At 40.8% G+C, this 16547-nt stretch overlaps 1 protein-coding gene across 2 annotated transcripts in view; it reads left to right on the forward strand.

The window, feature by feature from the left end:
* Window positions 1-1559: 1559 nt before the first annotated feature.
* Window positions 1560-16547, forward strand: part of NUP160 (nucleoporin 160) — a 56343-nt gene continuing 41355 nt past the window's right edge. The window contains exons 1-9 of one of the 2 annotated variants that reach the window (XM_058306199.2): window positions 1560-1814; window positions 2072-2183; window positions 10307-10517; window positions 12194-12416; window positions 13661-13739; window positions 14276-14390; window positions 14938-15096; window positions 15654-15731; window positions 16382-16479. In XM_058306199.2, the coding sequence (XP_058162182.1) occupies window positions 1655-1814; window positions 2072-2183; window positions 10307-10517; window positions 12194-12416; window positions 13661-13739; window positions 14276-14390; window positions 14938-15096; window positions 15654-15731; window positions 16382-16479 (1235 nt within the window). In that variant the 5' untranslated portion in view covers window positions 1560-1654. The remainder of the gene's footprint in view (window positions 1815-2071; window positions 2184-10306; window positions 10518-12193; window positions 12417-13660; window positions 13740-14275; window positions 14391-14937; window positions 15097-15653; window positions 15732-16381; window positions 16480-16547) is intronic. The other variant, XM_071218059.1, reaches the window with a different exon arrangement.

The following is a 16547-nucleotide window of genomic DNA, read 5'->3' on the forward strand; positions in this document are numbered from 1 at the left end:
AAAAGCCTAATACAAGCAGGTTTAAGAGAAAAGGTGAAAAGTAACTAGAACACTTGAATTTTGCTGCAAATGTGGGGAGGAGGAGTAGCTGAAGTGAGTGAAACCAAGGAGGGCTTTTTTGGGGGGGAAGGGAAGGAGAAATAACAGCAAGATTATATGCTTAGGGGAATAATCCAGTTAAAAGGGAAAAATTGAAGATAGAGGAGAGAGAAGAGAATTTCAGGAATGATGCCTTTGAGCAGGTGATCTAGTGAAAAAGTAGAAAGGTTGTCTCTATATAAATTCACGGACAATTGAATTTATAGTAGCAGGAAGGGAAGACAGCACATGAATACAGATGCTGGTAAGTGGGGAGATGTGGTATTGGGGGAAATTTTTTTGGAAATTCTCTTTTGATTACTTCCATATTGTAAGCAAAAAAGCAAACTGAGAGTAAGGAGGAAGGAAGAAGTGTTGGGGTTAGAAGAGTTGTGAAATACTCATCTTGGACAGTGAAAGACTAATGGACAAGGGGAATATGATGTTTCATGTAATCAGAGGGAGGGTATATATATTTCTCCAGCCCTGGTTAATTGCATTTGGATTTAATTGAAGTTGTTGTTTTTAACTAAAGTATAATGAAGAGAGCAAGCTAAACAAGAGAGTAATTTAATGGAACTTAAGCAGAGAAAGAAAACATGAAGAAAATGAAGGGCACTGGAAAAGCGAAAGGAACAAAGGATTGTAGGTGGGATGTAGGGATTGCATTGTTGGAGGTAGAGGGAGTGCCCTAGAGGGAGTGAGCTGGAAAGACAGTGTTGATGAATAAGATGAATGAAACACAGAATGACAGAGAAGAGTTGTGGTCACTGGTAATAACAGGGTTACAGAAGTCCTGAACAAACGTTGGCTATCTTTAAGAAAAAAACCTCTCCCTCTGAAAATCAGCATTTTCCTCAATATCGACCATCTTCTCTGCCCTAGATACCGCGAGTAAATCCACAGTATTTTCTAAAGATCTGCTATAGGTCCTTATTTCATTCATTGACAGTCAAGAGAGAGAACCCGGGTAGAACGAAAGGCAAACTCCTTTTTTGGGTAACCATAACGAAACTTCGGCAGGTTGCAGGATCAACATCTAATTTAACACATTACTATGTTTCATTATACAAGAATACATGAATACAGTCTCTTGAAATAATTCCAATACAAAAGATTTCTACTCTGCAGTAACTCTCCTCCCTCATCCCACGAATCTGAAATGTGATGAAAGGAAGATTTACAGTCCTACACTCTCAAATAGGTAGAGGTGACCAAACATTTGGGATCCCGCAGGGGGCGCTAAACTGCCCAAACAGAAACACACCCGACCTCGGCCCTCCAGCAAGGTTCAGTCACGCATCCCCGGCTCCGGCATTTTAAATGGCAACAAACCGGCCACGCCCCCTAAGGCTGCCGGGAAGAGCGCGCTGCACTCCGAAAGCGTCCCAGCCGGCCACTCGTTGGTTCCTGCAGATAGAGTCGCTTCCTCTCCCTTTTCTCTACTAGTTTCCTCTCTGCCCACCATCATTGCCCGGCCAGCTCTGTGGAAATCCCTCAAAGAAGGGTCCCACCCGCCTTCCTTCAACCGGGGCCTTTTCACTTGTCTTCATCCCCATTTGCCCCACCTCCGGAAATGACGCCAACCACCCGGCCCTGTCAGTGTCCCGTCGGGCCTCGCGGCGGCGGCGGGAAGATGGCGGCGGCGGGAGCCATGGAACGGAGTTTCGTGGAGATAAGCGGAGCTGAGCGCGAAAGGCAGAGGCATTTTCGGGAATTTACAGTCTGCAGCGCTGGTACGGTAGTGGACGGAAAGCGCACAATCCTCTCACGAGTCCCCGGGTTTCTGTCCCCACCCCCCTGGGTTCATCGTTTAAGTCCACATTCCGCTGACCGCTGGATCAGAGCTTCCCCGGTGTCCCGCTTCTTTCTCTTTTTCCTTTTCACTTTGTATGGATTGTCAGTCCGTCACCCCACTTTGCTTCCTCAGCGCCCTTAGGCCCTGTCATCCGCAGAGAACCACGTGTGCGTACTGACCATGTTCTTTTTCCAGGCACTGTGAATGCGGTGGCTGGAGCCGTGAAATACAGCGAGAGCGCTGGGGGGTTCTATTATATGGAAAGCGGCAAGTTGTTCTCCATCACTAGAAACAGGTTCATTCATTGGTAAGTGCTGTTTTTGCCAACCCCTCTTGAACTTGGCTTCTTCAGTATCTGGATGTCCTTGGCTGTTATAAAGTGTTATTCTACGAAGCAATAATCGACAGTTCGCAAAAGAGAAAGACTTTTTAATTCATGTCTGAATCAGGAGAAAATTAAGGCAACGCACAGTTATAGCAGAGGTAACCACCCCACCCCTTTACCCCCAGCCTAACAGCAGAGGGAAAAGTGTAGTTTAGGTGATAAAGAACCGAGGATCACGTTTAAACATGAACTTACAGCGTTGTTGTGGGGCTGGGTTCCTTGGGGTTTTTTAAAGGCTTTTGATTTTTTTGTAATTAAAAAAGCTTCATTTTTTTATTTCACTTTCTGTCTCTGTTTTTGTGCCTTCTACACTTTCACAGTGATTTTTTGCCTTTCAATAAGGAAAGCACTGTTTTTTTTAGCTATCTTTTTTTTTCCTCTCCCCTTTTCTGCCCCCCCCCCCCAGTTGTCTGCTTTCTGTTTCCATTTGCTGTGTGTTATTCTGTGTCCACTTGGATTATTGTCAGTGGCACCAGGAATCTGTGTCTCTTTTTGTTGAATCATCTTGCTGCATCAGCTCTCTGTGTGTGCAGTGCCACTCCTGGGCAGGCTAGCTTTTTTTGCGCTGGGTGGCTCTCTTACAGGGTGTGCATCAGCAATGCACGTGGGCCAGCTCATCACACTGGTCAGGAGGCCCTGGGTTTGAACCCTGGACCTCCTATGTGGTAGGCAGATGCTCTATCCATTGAGCCAAATTCACTTCCCGAGGAAAGCACTCTTGATCCATTGTTTTTATAACACTTTACAGCTTTCTTCATTTTACAAATATTTCTTGAACCTCTATACATTAGGGCATTTTAAGGATTTTGAATTTATCCTAAGTACATCGAACAATCACTGAAGTGTTTTTAAAGAGTTATTAACACAATCAAACTTGCATTTTTAAAAGATCAGTCTAAATATGTGGAAAATCGATTTGGATTGGGTGGGGCTATTACAAAAGGACACTTTGCTTTTATGATGGACCAAGGAAGAGATGCTGGTGACTCAGGCTGAGAGTGGCTTGGAAAAGAAAAATAGATTATTCAAATGATACATTTAGAAGATAGGTTCACTAGGACTTGGTGACAGATTGAATATAGAATGGGGGTGGTAAAGGGAAAAAGAGGAAGCAAGGATACCTCCCAGGTTTCTGATGTTACTAATCAGATATGAGAAGTAGTACCATATATTGGGATACAGGAGACTGGTTTTGGAGAGAGAATTCTTTTGGACATACTAAATTTGAGGTACCTGTGCTGCAGCTCTTAGAAATGGTAGTAGGCATTGCAGTTTACAGTTTGAGGCTTAGAAGAGGGACCTATGTTAGAAATAAATTCACTTAAATTTAAGAAATATTTTTGAGTGCCTACTGTGTTTCAGTCAGTGGTTAGACACTGGAGATATAGACAGGAACAGAATGGGTAAAAAGTCTCTATTCTCATGGAAGGAGACAGGTTTAAAAAAAAAAAAAGTAAATACAATTTGTCAAGTAGTGGTAAGTGGAATAGAAAAGAAGAAGCAAGGTAAGGGCTTATAGGAGTTACTAATTTACATAGGATGGTCAGCGAAGACCCAGGGATAAGTTGACATTTGAGCAGAGAAAGTGAGTATACCTGGGGGGGAGTATTTCAGGTAGAGCCTTCCAAGAAGAATGAACAAAAAGTACAAAGACCCCTGAAACTGGAGCTTCTTGTGTTCAAAAGAATGGCAGAGGGAAGTGGACTTGGCTCAATGGATAGAGCTTGTGCCTACCACACAGGAGGTTCACAGTTCAAACCCAGGAACTCCTTGACCTGTGTGGAGCTGGCCCACGCATAGTGCTGATGCACGCAAGAAGTGCCGTGCTGTGTAGGGGAGCCCCATGTGCAAGGAGTGCACCCCATAAGGAGAGATGCCCAGTGCAAAAGAAAGTCCAGCCTGCCCAGGAGTGGTGCTGCACACATGGAGAGCTGATGCAGTAAGATGACACGACAAAAAAGAGACACAGATTCCTGTGCCGCTGACAAGAATTGAACTGGATACAGAAGAACACACAGCAAATGGACACAGAGCAGACAACAGGGAGTTGAGGAGGGGACGGGGAAGGGGAGAGAAATAAAAATTTTAAAAAAAGAATGGCAGAGTATCAGAGTCTGAAAGAAGAGTAGAGCAGTGAGAGAGACAAAGCTCAGGGCCAGATCAGGGTTTTGTCAGTTAAGTCTTACGCTTTTACTCTGAGTGAGAAGGGAAGAAGCCATTGGAGGGTTTTAAGTAGAGGGATGATGTGATCTAAGTTGTATTTTTTTTTATCCCCCTCCACCATGTCTGCTCTCTGTGTCCATTAACTGTGTGTTCTTCTGTGACCACTTCTATCCTTATCAGCAGCACTGGGAAACTGTGTCTCTTTTTGTTGCATCATCTTGTTGTGTCAGCTCTCTGAGTGTACAGCGCCATTCTTGGGCAGGCTGCACTTTCTTTCGCACTGGGCGGCTCCTTATGGGACACACTCCTTACGCATGGGGCTCCCCTACACAGGGGACACCCCTGCATGGTAGGGCACTCCTAGCATGCATCAGCACTGTGCATGGGTCAGCTCCACACGGGTCAAGGAGGCCCGGGGTTTGAACCGTGGACCTCCCATGTGGTAGGCAGACGCCCTGTCCATTGGGCCAAGTCCACTTCCCTAAGTTATATTTTAAAATCCCTGATCATTGGCTGTTGTCTTGGGAATACGGTGTAGGAGGGGAAGGATGGAGACCAATTAAGAGGCTTGTATGATAATTCACACAAGAGAAGATGGTGATTGAGGCAAGGATGGTAGTAGTAAAAGCAGAAATGTTTTGATGTGGATAGCTTTCAAGGTGAATATATTAGAATTTACTAATGAATCTGATGTGTACAGAAATAGAGGAGTTAAGGGTGACCCCAAGATTTTCAGCTTGGGCAACTGGAAGTTTTGAGGTGCCATTAACTGAGATGAGAAATAGTGCAGGTGAAGCAGATGTTTTTGTTTGTTGGGTTTGATGAGTGTGGGAATTCTATTTTGGATAGGTTTAGTTTGATATGCCTATCCAAGTGGAGATGCTAAGACAATAACCAGGAGTTCAATCGAGAGGGTGGGCTGAAGATACAGATTTGGGAATTGTTGACATGAGACGGCATTTAAGCTTGTTATATACTGAATGAGATCACCTGAGGTTTCTCAGTCTCAGCACTTGCTGGCATTTGGGACCAGATAATTCTTTGTCATGGGGGCTGCTGCAGGATGTTGAGCAGCATTCCTGGCCTCTATCCTTTTTCCTACCACCACCCCAGTTGTGACAACCAGCAATGTCTCCAGATAATTGCTAAATGTCCTGGGCGGGGTGGGGTGGGGAGGAATCACTGCCAGTTATGTATCGCTTGTACAGATGAGGGAAGAGAAGAGGTCTTAAGGACTGAACCCTGGGACACACCAACATTTAGGAAAATGAAGAACTAGTGAAGAAGACTGAGGAAGAATAGCTAGTGAAGTGAGAAGCGAACAGGAAGAGAGTGTTATCCTGTAATCTGAGGGAAATATTTCGAGATAAAAGCTAAAAAAATATCATTAAATGCTGCATATAAGTTGGGTAAGATAAGAAATTAAAATTGACTTTTGGGTTGTGGAGGTCATTGGTGACCTTTTCAAGAACTGCTCCAGGGAAGCAGATGTGGCTCAACTGATTGAGTGTTCACCTACCATATAGGAGGTCTGGGGTTCGGTACCCTGGGCCTCCTGGCCCGTGTGGAGCTGGCCCATGTGCAGTGCTGCCACGCGCAAGGAGTACCATGCCTCGCAGGGGTTTCCTCTGCGTAGGAGTGCCCCCTGCGTAGGGGTGCCCCATGCACAAGGAGTGCGCCCCGCAAGGAGACCCACCCTGCATGAAGACAACACAACCCATCCAGGAGTGGTGGCCACACACACAGAGCTGATGCAGCAAGATGACACAACAAAAAGAGACACAGATTCCAGGTGCAAGCAGACACAGAACACCCAGCGAATGGACACAGAGCACACACAACTGGATGGGGGGAAGAGGGGGAAAGGGGTGAGAAATAAATAAAAAATTTTTAAAAAAAAGGGCAGAAAGGTGAGGGAGTATTAAGAGAAGTTGAAGATCCAGGAACTTGTGCTGATATATATGTATAGCATGAGTTACCAGAAGCACAATAGCTCTGGGGAATCATCAGAGCTCAAATGTGCTCACAACCTTGGGAGAACATGTATAGTGAGCAGAGATGATCCAGGACAATGGTCTGAGTAAGGGTGAGCCAAAGAAAGTAGTGAGGATGTCTGGGGAGATGGGAGGAAAACCAAGAGAGGGTAGTATCATACAATTCAAGAAAGAATTTTAGGAAGGAAGGCATGGTCAAGTTTGTGAATGTTGCTATGAGGTGAAAAGAAAGACTGAGAAGACTTCATTGGAATAGGTATAGGACCTTGGCAAGAAGGGGGTCGGGTGGCACAAAAGTCAGATTTAGTAGTTGTGTGTGCTTGTGTGTTAAGAAATAGTTTTATTTAACTAGTTTTCATAGCTGAGCATTTAGTTCTATAAAAACTTCACAGACTGTACAGTTTACATATAGTTCACACTACTGAACAAAAGAGTAGGTCCCACAGACGTAAAAATACGGTACCAATCAAACCAAGGTAGAGGCAGATTTACACACTCTAACAGCTGTCTTTATGGCTGGAGAGGTGATCAGTTCTAAGTATAAACTTCAAAACTGTACCAAAAAAAGGTTTTGATTTAATTTATTCTTCGTACGTTCAGTATGATTGCAAGCCCAGAAGCCTAACTAATAATAGAGATCTGGAGTCAGGAATGAGACTAGGAAATTGAGAAATCTTGGCCACGGAGAAGGGGGAGAATGTAATATCTAGGTTGGGAAGTACCAGATGAAAAGGGAGACCAAGCCAAAGCAAAGTTGAATTTTGATGCAAGGCTGTGGAAGGAAAGATGGATACAGGAGATGGAATAGGTTTAAGAGAATATACGTTTAAAAGTCAGGAATTGGCCTTTATTTGCTGGACGGAGACTTTGGGGAAGTAGGCAGGTGAGTTGGCAAATGAGGCAATGGGAGTTTAGGGCAGCCCCAGCATGTTTCCTGTGGTTCCAAAGTTACCATGTGCCTGAGTTAAACTGGAAGAGTCTACCCTGCATCCTAGCACATTGGCTTTGTTTCCTGAGTACAGTATGTACTGCCATTTCTTTTTCAGGAATATGACATAATCAAGTGTTTCTCTATCCACTTTTAAGGACATTTTGCTAGAAATTATAGACTTTAAAAAATATCAGCAAAGAATGTTTTTATTTTTTTCATGTCATTGCTTTCAGCTGTGTTCCATCAACCCCTCTTTTCCATTGTATGGCCCTTAACAAAGGTGATAAATTTTTAAAACCCTTTTAGTGCTCTGAAAAGAAAAAACCCTGGGTTAACTCATAACATAAATGCCTTTATTTTCTCATTACGGGTAATAAGAAAAAATCAGCTGAGTCAAAAACAACCAAAAATTTTAATTAGAGCAAAGATGATATCCTGGAGAAAGTATTGGTAGAAGAAGGATTCATGGTGAACATACTTTTAGGGTAAGATCTCTCCTATCATTACTCAAGGAAGCATTCAGAGGAAAGGAATGGGGGAAAAAAACTTTAGAGGGCTGCTTCAAAAGAGGTAAATGACTGAGAGAGAATGGAGGGAATTTGAACTAGTGAGAATTTATGGTCAGAACAATTTTAATGAATATATTTACTTGAGAGGAGCAGAGGTAATAAAGTGGGAGCTAGAAGTTAAGGAAAATAAGCTAGTCAATTACAATTTTAACCTTGATTTTTGCTGTAAGGAGTTCATTTCAGCATTCTGGAGTAAATGTGACGACAGCAAGAGGCATAGAAGCCTTGTTTGACAGTCATTAAGTATCATCTGGTGCTGCTGAGAAGAGGGCACTAAGTCTTAAGCTGCAGTAGTCCAAGAAGAGATGACCAGTTTAACTGCAGAGATGAAAAGGAAGGAGAAATGTCAGAAAAAGGAAAGCATCAGGATTTGACAGACCACAAATGCTGAGTGAAGGACATAGACAAGTAAATATGTGCCAGTGATTTTTGTAAGATACAAATACTTGTAAATCACAAGAAATTTCTTATTAGAGTAAGATAGAATTCCATTTCTGTAATGGGTAAAAACTAGGTACAGGGGAAGGATGGCTGTTAAGAGTTTTAATCTAAATTCAAACATCAGATTTAGTGTCCTTAGGCAAAAGTTCGTTGTTTCCTACAGGAAACGTGTTGCAACTTAAGCTTGAGTAAAGCTTTCTTCCCCCAAGTTTTCAGGTGTTTCAACACAAAATCATTTACTGAATGCTGGCCTATGTCCCAGGAACTTTACTGGGTGTGAGGATATCCTAGTACACAAGACAGATATCGCTATACTCACAGAACTTTACAGTCCTTAATTAGTGATTAACAGGTTTTAAGGAGTAATAGTAAAAGTCAGAATAGGTTGTTAATATAGAAATTAACCTTAATATGTTCATTTTTTATTTACATATTTTTAAAGTATTTCTTTTAAAAGATTTACTTCCCCCTCAAAAAAAAACACATGCAAGAGAAAAAACGTAGTTACTCTTCTTTTGTGTATTCCAGGTTAAGAAGGAGTAGAAAGGGGACATACCCACATTTGTTAGATAAATTTTGATCAACTCTGTAGTAATACATGTGGAGATCACATTCTACTACAGCTAATGGGGATGTGGGGTATGAATTTTCGTTAGAATAGCATTTAATTGCATTGGATATTGTCCTAAATAAATGGGCTGTAAGGTTTAGAGATGCCTCCATTTAACAGAACCATATAATAAGATTCGAATTTTCTATTATACTGTGTTATATAACTTCAAATATGATTTGGAACAAAAAAGTTGGTCTGAATTCATTTATCCAAATTTTTCATATTGGAGGAGTTCACTTGGAAGCTCTTCTGTTGTTTTTATTTTTAAGGTTATTCTAAATTTTATTTTATTCCCTGCCCTGCCCCCACCCTGCTGTTTGGGTTTTTTTGTTTTTTTGTTTTTGCTATCTGTATCCATTCACTGTGTGATCTTCTGTATCTATTTCTCTTTTTTTATCTTCTCTTCTTGTCTTTCTCCTCTAAGATTCACTGGGATTCAATCCTGGGGACCTCTGATGTAGAGAGAGGGGTTCCCTGTTAATTGTGCCACTTCAGTTCCTGGTCTCTGCTGTGCTTCACCTTGACTCCCCCTTTTGTCTCTCTCTTATTGCATCATTATTTTGCTGCATGACTCATTTGCATGGGCACTGGCTCACCACACGGGCACTCAGTTTCCTGCATGGGCTCTGGCTCACCATGCGCGCACTCACGCGGGCACTTGGCTCACCACGTGGGCACTCAGCTCGCAGCACAGGCACCCACATGAGCACTCAGCTCACCACACGGACACTGGCTTGCCACCCAAGCGTGCTTTCTCTTCTTTTTTCACCAGGAGGTCACAGATTGAACCCAGGTATTCCCATATGGTAGGTGGAGGCCTTATCACTTGAGCACGTCTGCTTTCCCCTCCACAGTTTTGATGCTGCATGAAGCAGAGTATATCAGCTTATGGAACAAGACAGTTACACACATTTTCTGAAATCCGACATCTATTTTGGGTTGATAGAGGGAAGACTTCAGAGACCAACAAAGCTTAGAAGACCATCACATTCATTTACCTTAAGGTGATAGTGGCTGAAATCAGATTAGATGTCAGATGCAAACTCAGGTTCAGAGCTTTTCCAATTACAATGTTTTTCCCCTTTATTTTCCTATCAAGACTTTTACATTGTGAAAGGAAGCACCACACAACCTGCTTTCCTTTCAAAGACACTAATAGGCACAGTTTGCATATTGATCCAGATGGGGGCAAAGAAGGCCAGAATAGGGATCAAAAAGCAAAAGAGCTATTCTGTATTTTTAATGTAATGTCAGTGAGAAGGAAAAAGATAAACTTTTTAAATCTTTTAAAAGAATAAAAGATCTTCTCTTTTTTTTTTTTTTTTTTTTGACAGGAAGACCTCAGGAGATTCTTTGGAGCTGGTGGAAGAGTCACTGGACATAAATCTGTTGAATAATGCAGTTCGCCTTAAATTCCAAAATTGCAGTGTCTTACCTGGAGGGGTGTATGTCTCTGAGACTCAGAATCATGTGATCATTTTGATACTGACCAATCAAACTGTACACAGGGTACTTTTACCACACCCTTCCCGGATGTATAGGAGTGTAAGTTGGTTAAGTATGAATATCCTTAATTTCACAAATTACTCTGGCTGTCACAAACTTAGTGCTGGAACAATATCTTTTGGAATCGAGGGAAAATTGAGTTCCTTGTGAGGCCTCACCAAGCACACTCTGTTAGTTCCTATTTAAAATAATCAGACACACATTTTAAGTTGAAGAAAGGTTTTTAGCTAAAAAAAAAATAATAGCTTTCCTAGAGAATAATCTAGGGACTGAATAACAGTAAACCAGAGGTAGATGAGAATTGTGGTTGATGTACAGATGCAGGAGTGTCCTTCGTGAGCTAGAGCAAATGTACATCACTACCGCAGGGTGTTGGGAACACATGGGAAAAATACAGCTGGAGTAACCTATGGATTGTGGTTAACAGTAATAATATAATATATCTAAGTAATAATATTATCTAAGCCAAAGATGTACTGTGTTGATATTGGGGGAGTATGGGGAAAGTGTGCCAAATGTACGCTATGGACCTGGTAATAGTCTGATGATATCTCATAATCTGTAACAAATGTCCCCCCACGTTATGGTATGTTGATAGAAAGGTGTTGTGTGGGAATCCTGCACGTATGCAGGATTGTTTTGTAAGTTAACAACTTCTGTCATAAAAATGTATTTTAAAAATGATAGGGGTGGGTTGGGGGAAGTATACCAAATATAAGGTAAGGACTACAGTTAGTAGTAAGATTTTTTTTTTTTTAAGATTTTTTTTTTCTCTCCCCTTCCTCCCCCCACAGTTGTCTGCTCTATGTATCCATTTGCTGTGTGTTCTTCTGTGACCACTTCTATCCTTATCAGCAGCACCTGGAATCTGTTTCTTTTTGTTGCATCACCTTGTGTCGGCTCTCCATGTGTGCGGTGCCATTCTTGGTCAGGCTGCACTTTCTTTCGCGCTGGGTGGCTCTCCTTACAGGGCGCACTCCTTGCGCGTAGGGCTCCCCTACGCGGGGGACACCCCTGTGTGTCACGGCACTCCCCGCGTGCATCAGCACTGCACAGGGGGCAGCTCCACACGAGTCAAGGAGGCCCGGAGTTTGAACCACGGACCTCCCATGTGCTAGGCGAATGCCCTATTCATTGGGCAAAGTCCGCTTCCCATAGTAAGATTGTGATGAGATTCTTTCATCATTTGTAACAAGTGTCTCACAGTAATGCGAGGTGTTGGTAGTGGGTTGATGTATGGGACCCCTGTATGATGTTATACATATTTGCTTTCTAAGTTCACAACATTTATTATACACTTATTGTTTATGTATGTTCATATATAAATTATATAAAAACAATAATAGGGTGAGTTGGGGAGAAAATACACCAAATGTAAGATACTTTGGTTGGTAGTGATATTTTGAGGATGCTCTTCGATCATTAGTTAAAATGTTTAACAACAATGCAAGGTATTGTTGGTAGTGTGAGGTATAATGTCCCTGTATGATGTTATATATGTTTGTTTTGTAAGTTCACAACTATTACTTTACACTTATTGTTTATGTATGTGTGATACACCTCAATAAATTTTTTTTTAAAAGTAAAAAAAAAAATTATAGCTTTCTAAGTTCAACAATGATTTTTATTTTAAAAGATTTTGTAGCAAATAAGAGAGATGAGCAAAATTTGGGTTATTTTAATTTAATAGATTTTTCTTTTTAATTATTCCACAGGAATTGGTCATTGAAAGTCAGATGCAGTCAATATTCACTGACATTGGAAGAGTTGATTTCAGGGATCCTTGTAACTATCAGTTAATTCCAGCAGTATCTGGAATATCTCCTAATTCTACTGCCTCTGCAGCCTGGCTTAGCAGTGATGGGGAGGCTCTGTTTGCTCTACCATCTGCTTCTGGGGGAATATTTGTTCTTAAACTACCTCCTTATGACATACCTGGTAAGAATGAGAACTGAGCATGGATTTAATTTTAAACAAGGAATGTTGGTATTAAAACAGACCATAGGGGGAAAAAAAGATTAAAAAAAAAACAAAAACAGATCATAGATGTCCAACCTCATCATCCAATGCAGAAATCGCTTCTGTACTACCCTTGAAATGGTGATTGATTATTGCTTGTGTAATCCTTGCTTGCTTGCTTTTTTTTTCCCTCCAAAAGAGAATGAGATATTATATAGTAGGTAAGGAACAGTGAAGCATATTGGAGTGAAGAAAAACAGATAACTGTAAGATGATCTATTCTAAGTCCTATAATAGAGATGAGTTGACTAGTTGTCTACAGATTAAGGTACTGTATTTGAAGTAATCAAAGCAAGGAGGTTCAGCTGCTGATACTCTGTGCTCCAAGTCATCATTCTCTCTCACCTGGATTTCATTAACTTCCTAAATATCGCCCCAGGTCTGCCCTTCCCCCTCTTCAGCCAGAGTGATGCATTATAACACAAGTTGAATCATGTTACTCTGCCTCATCTAACACATCTTCTAATTCTTTCTCCTCTCTCCTACTGTGCAACAGACACATGGCCTTGTAATTACTTGGATATGCCAGACATACTTCTGCTTGAGGGCCATTGCCTGGGTTAGTCTTTCCCCAGCTACCAGCTTGGCTTATTCCCTCAACTTCTTTTGGTCTGCACTCAATGGCATACTCTCAGTGAGGGCTTCTCTGATCAGCCTTTTCAATGTCGTGGTCCCCCCACCCAACTGGCATTTTCTGTATTCCTTTCCTGTTTTATTTTTCTCTACTTGTTATCGTTTTAATTTGTTAACTGTCATTACTTCTTCCCTCTCACTGAATTGTGAGATCTGTGAGGAGAGTTTGTTTTGTTCACTGCTATATCTCTAGCACCTAGAACAGTGTCTGGCATGTAAAAGGAACACAGTGATTCATTTCAAAAGAATAAAGTGGTTCTGCTGAGCAGCAATGTCAGTTACTGTCTTTAAATGGCATGAATGTCCCCTGGGAATATAAAAACAGTTTTTATTCATGTTAATTCGTAATATTTTAGGTGTGATATGTAAGAAAGATATATCCTAAAAGTTTTTTTTAATACAGAAATGCAAAAAAGCCTGTCACCTATTATAAAGATCTTATTCATGGTTGCATCATTCTTGCCTTTGAGTTTCTCTAAGTATGATCATGAGATGTTTTGGATATCACTGACCTGATTTTAATCTTATAGGGATGGTGTCAGTTGTGGAACTGAAACAGAGTTCAGTAATGCAACGACTGTTTATAGGCTGGATGCCAACAGCTATCAGGTGAGTAGTACCTGGCAGGTAAATAAAGGAACCCAAAAATTTAACCTTTTTGTGCTGGTCAGCTCCTGTGAATGCTTCCAGTCTCACTTCAAGGCAGATAATAAAATGGAAAGGAGAGAAGTCTGTATTACATCACATTCCATCTGAGGAAAGCCAAACTCCAGAGGCTACTTCATTTGTGATTGGACACCCTGACAGCAGAAACTGGCTTACTGTTTATATTCTCACAATATCCAGTTCAGTACCCCAGCCTGATTTACCAAATCCAGTTTTGTATAAAATTAATAGAAGTGGAAAGATTTGATGGTTAAAATAAAATGGTACAAAGCAAACAGTATTCCTTTACTAGACAGAGCTTTTAAAATATAGTAATTCTTCACAAATAAAAATGTCATCATCTTATACTAACAAACTCTTACTCCTTTTGTTGATTGTGAGTATGCTTTCATAATTTTATTATGTCTTTTGTATTGCAAATTCTAGTAAGATTTTTTGCAACCAATAAAATTCTAAAACTTTTGACCTTATGTTTTTAGGGGCGATCAGGGGCCTTCAGATCGTCCCCTCAGTCTTGCTGTTCATTGTGTTGAGCATGATGCCTTCATCTTTGCACTGTGTCAGGATCATAAACTCCGAATGTGGTCTTATAAGGTATATACCAAATTTATAGTTACTATAAGTTAATAAGATGGTGAATTGTGAGAACACTGAAACAAACCTTACTTCTCAGAAAGATGATCAGATCTATAGGTTTGGATATTATGGGTTATTTCCAGGTTTGGACACTTTTAGCTTTATTTGTCATACATTTCCCCCTTTTTGGTTTTTTATTTTAAAAATTATGAAATCTGTAGAAAAATTGAAAGAGCAGTACAGTGAATATAGCCTTCACTCAGAAAGAACAAACACATTGTTGTGGGTTTTTTAGTTGTGGTGGCGGTGGTGATTTTTAGTTACATACACATAACAAATGTGTTTTTAAAATGCAAGTTAGTAAAAACAGTTTTCAGAATTCTACATAAACAAAACAACAGATGACTTTATCTGAGACTAAAGAGATATTTTTCATCTTAAAAAATCCAAGAATCCTGCAGCAGATAAATTTTTACGTGAGCTAGATATAATGGGTATACATCCTAAAAAGAGGGGTTTTATAACTTACGTGTTCTTTTAAAGCTACTTATTAACTCTTGGGCAGGACCAAATGTGCCTGATGGTAGCCGACATACTGGAGTATGTCCCTGTGAATAAAGACCTACGGCTCACTGCTGGAACTGGACACAAATTACGACTAGCTTATTCCCCTTCCATGGGACTCTACCTAGGGATATATATGCATGCACCAAAACGTGGACAGGTAAGAAATGAAAAAGACATGTATCTAGTTCTGTATGTGCTTATGTGGAGGAGTAGCTGTAGTCTATTTAAGCTCTTTGCACCAACCTAGATGTTTCATGTGTTGAGTTGTTTTTGAGATGATGGTGGGTGTTTTACTGATACGTGAATGAAAGAGAAAATACGTGATACAGAATGAAAGAGAGTAGAGGGTTTAAAGGAGTGTGAAAGGGAAAGTTAATCCAAACTAAAGGAGAAAGAACAAATTTGGAAGTTTAGACAAAAAATGTGTTAATAAAAAGGATGTAGGGATTATTCAATGGTTGGGAGGAAGTTAATTTTTAGAAATTTTTCATTTTGGCAATGGAGTAAAATACTAAACCTGAACTATTTATAGGTGTTATTATTAATAAAGATTAACAGTTTGTATTGTATGTATGTTTTAAATTGTCTCTGGTACTTTGTTTAAATATATAAACTTAAAAATATATCATTTGATTTCTGAATATTAATAACCTTTGTTTAGAAAAGTAGCATGTTGGTTGTTTCAAGGAATAAATTATTATCTTGTTTGAACAGTTCTGCATTTTCCAGTTGGTGAGCACTGAGAATAACCGTTATAGTCTAGATCACATTTCCTCGCTATTCATTTCTCAGGTAGGTTAAATCATCCTTGGCACATCATACAAGTACAAGAATGAAATATCAGTTAACCCCACTATATTGTAATTGTATTGAAGTCTTAAAGGGAAATTGTTCATGATACATGCAAACAGTTTTCATTTAGGTTTTACCAGGTCCGTGTGGTACTGTCTTTTGTTTTGTGTTTTTTTTTAAAGATTTATTTTTATTTATTTAATTCCCCTCCCCTCCCTCGGTTGTCTGTTTTCTGTGTCTTTTTGCTGCGTCTTGTTTCTTTGTCCGCTTCTGTTGTCGTCAGCGGCACGGGAAGTGTGGGCGGCGCCATTCCTCGGCAGGCTGCTCCCTCCTTCGCGCTGGGCGGCTCTCCTTATGGGTGCACTCCTTGCGCGTGGGGCTCCCCTACGCGGGGGACACCCCTGTGTGGCACTGCACTCCTTGTGCGCATCAGCACTGCGCATGGGCCAGCTCCACACGGGTCAAGGAGGCCCGGGGCTTGAACCGCGGACCTCCCATGTGGTAGACGGACGCCCTAACCACTGGGCCAAAGTCCGTTTCCCTGTCTTTTGTTTTTATCCATTTACATTGCCTGCATTTAACAATTTTTAGTCACCATAAAATACTCTCTCTTCTTATTTTAACTTTTTTTTTTTAACATTTCCTTCTAGGAGACACTGATTGACTTTGCCTTAACTTCCACGGATATCTGGGCCCTATGGCATGATGCTGAGAACCAGACAGTTGTGAAATACATCAACTTTGAACAGTATGGTTTACCTACCTACTTCATCCTATCTCACACCAAACAGTTTCATGTTAAGAAGAGCTTGTTAT

Source organism: Dasypus novemcinctus, chromosome 10, assembly GCF_030445035.2.
Source record: "Dasypus novemcinctus isolate mDasNov1 chromosome 10, mDasNov1.1.hap2, whole genome shotgun sequence".
In the NCBI taxonomy this organism is placed as follows: Eukaryota; Metazoa; Chordata; class Mammalia; order Cingulata; family Dasypodidae; genus Dasypus; species Dasypus novemcinctus.